This window comes from Mitosporidium daphniae (assembly GCF_000760515.2).
Source record: "Mitosporidium daphniae strain UGP3 chromosome Unknown contig-183, whole genome shotgun sequence".
Lineage (NCBI taxonomy): Eukaryota > Fungi > Microsporidia > Mitosporidium > Mitosporidium daphniae.
This window is the reverse complement of record NW_013546641.1, coordinates 1-6,799: the sequence shown is the minus strand read 5'-3', so window position 1 is coordinate 6,799 and position 6,799 is coordinate 1. Positions and strand designations below refer to the sequence as shown.

Here is a 6,799-nt window from a genome sequence, read left to right as displayed (position 1 = left end):
TATAAGATGTTTTCAAGCTTTGAATTTATAAGATGTTTTCAAGCTTTGAATTTATAAGATGTTTTCAAGCTTTCTTTGGAGAGTTCATATTTCTTTTTTAGCCCAATGTTGGAACCGCCATTTGCGGCCTTGATTTCTCTTTTTGAGAAAAGGAAAATTTTCCTGGCATTTCGATCGCCATGGATGATTTCTTGTAGAGAAATTGAAGGCCTATCTCCATTTTAAACAAATATAACTGAGAATGTTCAGTTTTTTAGGTGCGCACAGACTTTATTGGTAGGTTCAAATATGTCGGGATTGTGAATATATTCTTGAAAAATCCATATCTTTACTATGGCATCGGCATAAAAACCCTCTTTTAGATCAGACTCGGAAATATATATTTTTATGTCCTTGATAATCCTAAATCTCCTTATAAGGTGAAAAGTGGAGTTTTCTCCTCAATTCTGTGATTCGTGGTTTTACAGCTACCTCCAGGGTTTACGAAGAGGCTAGAAAGAAGAAAAATATATGGATTGTTAAAATTAGAATATTCCTTGTTTATATTAATTTTTATTTGCAGCCTTTCCCTTCAAGGTGACAGGGGCAAGAAAATTAATCGGGTGTTTTATTTCAACTGGTAGGTACCAACTTTTGGCCTGCAATTGACGGGGGGGGGTTATTTTTATAATTTCTTAAATGGAAAATTTATTTACATTCAAAACTATTATGAGACCAGGTCAGCACCGTTGAAACTCAGCTTGATAAATTCAGGTTTAATAAAATAGCGCAAAATGACATAAAATGCAAAATTTATAGACTATTCAATCAACAGCTGATATATGTTTTTCGCTAAGATAGCCTCAATTTTTGTTTTTATCACGCGTTTACAGACAAAGCTTTTGAATGGCTCCAATAATAACAGTCTTTTCCAAAGTTAAAAACACCATCTAACCCTAATCTTTTCGATTGCCTATGGAAGCCATATAAATTTGAGTTCCATGTACATTAAGAGTGCAGTTTGTTGTGATGATCTTTAATATAAATTATGATACAAAGCTTTATCATTAAGACTACAAGTAGCCGTTCACGTATTCTCCGTAGCATAGTCTCATGCGATTTGAAGGCAAATACGCATGCATACACCCAGAAATGAGAATAAAATGCAAAAAATAACTCGCATAATTGCGACACTTTAAAGGGCTTTTTTATTGGATGGATTAAATCATATTTGATGTTTGGGATTTTTTTCAGCTTTAATTAAATTAAATGCAGTTTCTTCTCGTGTTGGGAGTTTTGGCTGTTCTCATACCATCTCCATTAATGGGGCTTCCAATGGCAGACGCACTGGTTTTTACAGTTTTAGCAAATAAGACCCATGAAGTTGAATTCAGAGATCTTAGAGCCACTCCCGTAATTCCTGGTGAAATGTTCAAGATCGAGGGCTCTTTTATTACAAAGTCCAAAGAACCCATCAAGGCTGCAGATGCTCAAGTTTCACTCTCTGTCCAGCATTGTGGATTTCATCTTGTAGATTCAACGATCCCGATTAGTGAGCTGTTTTCGCAGGCAGAGAGCAAAACGGTCCCCACATTCCCCCTTTTACCGGGAGTTTCATATGAATTTTCTATAGGTGCGAAACTCCCTGAATCAATTGCAAGCGGAAGGTACAATGTATTGATCACAGGAACGAAAAACGATGTTACTCTTTTCAAGATAAGTGCAACTTTTTTCAAGTTCCGCGACGATGCCATGGCAGATTCTGCCTCCTCTCCGTCAAAGAAGGAAAAAATTGATACTGTGCCTGTTCCCGATGGTGCGTTTTGTGCAAATACAAATTCGGCATTGGCTGTTGCAACTACCCTGTTTGTGCTTATTATTTTATAAAATAAAAGTATCCCGTCCTGAAATTTGCTTGTAGATTTGACTCCTATCAATCCAGCTTCCATTTCTCCGTCGTTCAAGATGTCAGTTGATGTCAGTTTGAATAGGCATGTATATCAGGCTTAGATGTCGCACCATGTCTAAGCTTGTGTTACTTGGCTTGTCTATGGTAGCTCAAGGCGATCGTTAAAACGAGCTTCTCTATCACTGGGTTTGGCATCGGTGACACGGTCCCCAGGACGCAAAAAGCCAAATTTCATGTGCTTTATTTTTGTACGTGAAAACTTTAATGTCTATTTAGCTGGCTAGCCTTTGCAAATAACAGCCATCGCCAGCTAAAATTTGCAAATTCATCAAGACACTGAAGGCGCAAGGCCGAATTGTTCCCAAGTGAAAAGATGGTTAAAAGTAATGCCTGCCACCAAATTAGTTGCGTCTTCGAAGAAGGCGTGCGCATGACGGACATACAGATAATTTAACAAGGGTCTTGCAAAGACGTCCCTCCTCCACATAAGAAAAAGGCACTTCGAAGCAACAAAGCTCTTCACAGGCGGAGCAAGATAGATTGCTGCAAATATAGACACCCTTTCCAGATTTTACCTCGACTTTTGTGCGCCATCGTATGGCTATGGAAGAAGGCCCTGCACAGGAATCCGCAGGATCTCTTGTGGTGAATAGTGCAAACTCCCGAAAGAGAGAATCATTGTAACCAAGCACCATCCTGTCTTGCCAATCTTTATTTGGCCGCTGCGAGTCCTCGGGAATAAACCTATCAGGTTAATATATGAAAACGAAAACGGTTTTAAAGGTCAATGGTTTCCAATAAATTAACCCACTCACTTGTACCGTTGCCGAAGAATATCAAAATCCCTGGACGTCATTAAATTAAAATTAAAACAACTTGGCACAAGTGCGCAGCAGAATTTAAATTTATAATGGAGCTAGTCGAGGCCTTGGGATTGCTCTATGATGCCGGTGGTGCCACAACTGCCGCTGCTGACCGGAGAGCAGCGGATCGGTTTCTCTCGCGCTGGCAGAACACAATGGATGCATGGTCTGGCTCGATGGAGCTTATTTCGACTCAGGGGCTCCCCGCAGCATATCGCCTTTTCGGAGCCCAAACGTTGCGCCGCAAGGTACCCATGCAAATTGAGATAATTTTAGCTGGCCTTTGATGCTTCACAACTAGACGTGTCAAATCTACAGAGCTTGCAAGCCTCGCTAGCGGTAACGCCAGGAGGGCCAACATCTACGCGCCCTTTCTGGATTCAGATAGCGCTCTGTCTGAGCCGCCTTTCACTTCGCTTGCATGGTGAAGGTGATTCCTTTTCGCAGACATTGAAAGCCTTGGCAGACCCGGAAATGGTGGAGGAGTTTCTTGTTTCATATCCAAATGCGCTAATCGAGGGTACAACGACCAGTGAAGAGCGCGCACAAGCTGGGGCGCTCGTCGATAATCACCTTGCGACGCTGCCTGCGCTGGTGCAGGGATTTTCTGCAGAAAGGCGTGTCGAGTGCATGCTAAACTGGATCCGCGCGGCGGATGGCCGCAGGGTTCTTTCCATGATCCGCGAGCGTACCAAAATTGTTGTCATTTGTAGATGCATTGGATGAGGGTGCCGTAGCCGCGCTCATAGCAGGGGCAGTTTCAGCGCCCATTGTCTCAGAGTTGCTGATGGAAATTATCCTAGTACTTCGAGATGCTGGCAGTGAGGCTGATGCTGCACACATGGGCTCGTTACTGGCAGCCGCCATCCCAAAGCTACCAAAAGATGACGAAATTGTTGAAGTGTTTGGCTTGGCGTTGATCGAGTTCATGGATTGCTTTTTTGAGTTGTCATTAGGGTTACTTGGAGGCACATTGTGGCGTGACGGTCTCTTTGGATCGCTCTCACCGCCCTCTTTGCGCTTGGCGGACGCCAGTCTTCGTCTCTGGGATCGTCTTGTCGATGTTGCAAGAGCAGCTAATTCTACTAATGCCCAAAATAGCTACTCCATCAATCATGCCATCCAGACATCTAATTATCAACAAGGTCACGTCGTCCACGGGAACTCATCACCTCATAAAAATGGCATCAGTGCAAACGAGGTTGTTGTTCGCGGGTTTGCTTTGATGGTTACGGTGCTGCAATGGCCCAACGGGGCCATGACGCGCCAAGAGGTCGATGACTTTCGCTCTTTTCGCCACGTCGTAGGGGATGGTCTCAAGGATCTTGTGATTGCTGCTCTTACTCTTGGCGTCGATTTATCGACGCTTCTCATGCTTAGTAGCAAGAGCGTTTCTAACTCCATCATGGATGCACGATTTGCAGAGGCAATTCTGACCGCGGCGCGACTTGTTGCCGGAACGGTTCCAGACACTTCAGAGGAGCCAATTGGGTCTCTAATACAACAATTACCTCGGCTTTTGGCAGACCATCCTCGTGGCGTCTCCAACGAGCGGCTTTGGTATGCCGCACTGCTCTTTATTTCGGCATATGCGCCATGGACAGCGCTTAGAACAGAACGCATTACGCGCCTTGGCCCCTTTCAGCTCGAGGCTGTCCTTGCCGTACTGGCAGAAGACGGTGGCGCTCCATGGGGATCTCTTACGTTTGCAGCGGCAGCGATGGCACTTGAAACATTACTGGCTAATGGAGTTGGTACTGGCGCTGAAGAGGATCCTGGACGATGGGTGGGGCCAATATGTGCGCTTTTCCGCCGCCACCCACGCAACGAGCGTATCTTGGGTGCCCTGGCACATTTACTTGTCGGAGCAGGGCTTGCCGCCATGCTGTGCGAGTTAGTTGCCTCGCTATGGAGCGCTCGTGAAATTCGCAGTCTTGAGCTTGTGCTTGCTATTGCTTCTGAGCGCGCGTCGGCAAAAGATACCCTTGTACCTGTGCTGCGTTCATTGGCCTCCATTATTGGAGAATGGAACTTTGAGTCACTTAACGCAGGCGTGCTTAGAAGCATCTTGCTGGTCGCTTTACTGCTGCCAGAGTCAGATGCATTGCTTTTAGAGCGCCTTTCTATCGCCATATTGAATCTTTGGGCTTCCAAAGTTGATGCGCACCCGGATTCATCTTCTGGTGAATCATTGGACAATGCGGCGGCATATATSCGGCTTGCAAGTAGATTTTTCAATTAATTTTAGATTCATTCGTCCGTCGAGTTGCTGCTACGCGGGGAGTAGGGCATCCAGCTCTTGTGGCTCTTGTAAGTGGAATGCTCAGACGTCTTTGGAGTTGGGGTGCTCTTGTTCCGAGCTCTATGGAGGCAATGGTCATCCTTCTTCGAAGTGTGATGGAGCTTTTGCCCGAGCATATAGTAGGCGATCCTGCATTCGCTAGCGCTGCTGTAACATGGATTGCAGCATGGATGGGAAAATGTCAAGCCTTTGATCCAGATCTGGTCTTTGAATGTTGCCAGCTGCTTGCCGACATTTACTTTGTCGCCATGGACGAAGAAGCGCCCATATCTCTTCGGCAACCACTGCTCGCAGCATTACAGGGCGACCCATCCGCCGTTCTTATCCGTGCCGTCGTCAAGGTGGTTATATGTTCAACAATATTCCCTTACGACATGATACCAGAGATCAGTCGCCTGCTTCTTCTGGTCTGCGAAGTTTTAGACTCGGCGTCTGCTTTGGGCTCTTCATCGGTACGACAAAGTAGCAGTGCCTTGGCTAGCTTTTCTGCGCTTGGAGGTGCATTGGAGTCCGCCGTGCACGCACTTCCAGAGGCTCACTTTTCTGGAGTTGAAGTGGCCGCATTCATGGGCTCCATTCCGGCGCTCGTCACAGTCATGGCCGACCGTTCCCTGGCCTCGTCAAAGCGGACATCTAGGCTGGTTGCCTTCTTCCGTTCCATACATCAAACATGCAGGCGTCGTCTTTCGGACGACCGCGACGAGTCTGAACTTCACAACTGAGGAGGCTGGAACTGGCCCCATAGATAAAAAGTTCCTTACTTCAAAATTCCCAATGGACGGTTCAGCATAATCACCAATGAGCCGCCTCATTTTTACTAGAAATAGAATTTATCGCTATCCTTATCATGTTTCTAGGCAGAAATTGAGAGTGGTACTGTAATCTACCGATCAAAGCACTTAGAATGTGTACTATTATTGGCTCAAATGCTAGGCCTTTATGAAGAGCGAGAGTCAAAGCCCTTGGAGCACCAATTATAGATGTCTTTATCGGAATGTCATTTCCAGTCTATACGTACTGTGGCATTAGTATTTTCCCTCCATCCCGAAGCCCGTATGACGTATTTCCTTTGGAGCCAGGATGTTTGTTTGCGTCCAATTAAATCACATTAGATTCAAATCCATTGCTGCATGGGGCAAGATCAGTAGTCTATTCTGATCCCATAAATAGGAGTGCTCGTGAAAGTTTTGAAAGCTTTTAAACAAAATAAAAGCCTAAACCCCGATGAAGGCCTAGATCTATAAACGAGGCACGAAAACTTTAGTCGATTTCACCTCAACAATCCAATCGGAACAAGTTCGATTTTGAACCTTTATAATCGGCCCTTTGGTACAGCATACGTGTATTGCAATTTTTTATGACTTTTTGCACATTTCAGATCTGATATTTACATTACGCGGAATTTCAATCGCCATTTTGGATATCATACAAAGCAGTGGCAATCACTAGAACAATTGGTTGCAACTCCAACATTAGCTATAGAGATGCAAACTTGCACTCATTTAGAATTTGCTATGCTTTAAATTTTAATAGGCGGAATCGTGGCAAGGGACGCCTGATCTCAGCACTGGACTAAATTGAAAATCAAAAACCGACGTTGTAGGTGCAAATTTTTAATGGTCATAAATAATAAATTTATTGCTTTACAAGGTTAGTGTTCGGGCTCGCGATTCAACCCCAGAAAAAGCTCAAATTAAAAATTTTCGAGTTCTGACAATTGAGCACTCATTTCCTCGATTTCAAAGA

At 44.6% G+C, this 6,799-nt stretch overlaps 3 protein-coding genes across 3 annotated transcripts; 2 read left to right on the top strand and 1 right to left on the bottom strand.

The window, feature by feature from the left end:
• Positions 1 to 1,248: 1,248 nt before the first annotated feature.
• On the top strand, positions 1,249 to 1,866 carry DI09_183p30 (uncharacterized protein; the record flags this gene model as incomplete). Its single annotated transcript, XM_013383337.1, has 1 exon — positions 1,249 to 1,866. The coding sequence occupies one exon, from the start codon at positions 1,249 to 1,251 to the stop codon at positions 1,864 to 1,866; it is 618 nt and encodes a 205-aa protein (XP_013238791.1).
• A 161-nt stretch (positions 1,867 to 2,027) lies between these two features.
• Positions 2,028 to 2,744, bottom strand: DI09_183p20 (uncharacterized protein; the record flags this gene model as incomplete). Its single annotated transcript, XM_013383336.1, has 3 exons — positions 2,028 to 2,156; positions 2,332 to 2,632; positions 2,704 to 2,744. 3 exons carry the CDS (start codon positions 2,742 to 2,744, stop codon positions 2,028 to 2,030), a joined length of 471 nt encoding a protein of 156 aa, XP_013238790.1.
• A 54-nt stretch (positions 2,745 to 2,798) lies between these two features.
• Positions 2,799 to 5,775, top strand: DI09_183p10 (uncharacterized protein; the record flags this gene model as incomplete). Its single annotated transcript, XM_013383335.1, has 4 exons — positions 2,799 to 2,999; positions 3,028 to 3,439; positions 3,465 to 4,934; positions 5,000 to 5,775. The coding sequence occupies 4 exons, from the start codon at positions 2,799 to 2,801 to the stop codon at positions 5,773 to 5,775; spliced, it is 2,859 nt and encodes a 952-aa protein (XP_013238789.1).
• Between the last annotated feature and the right edge of the window lie 1,024 nt (positions 5,776 to 6,799).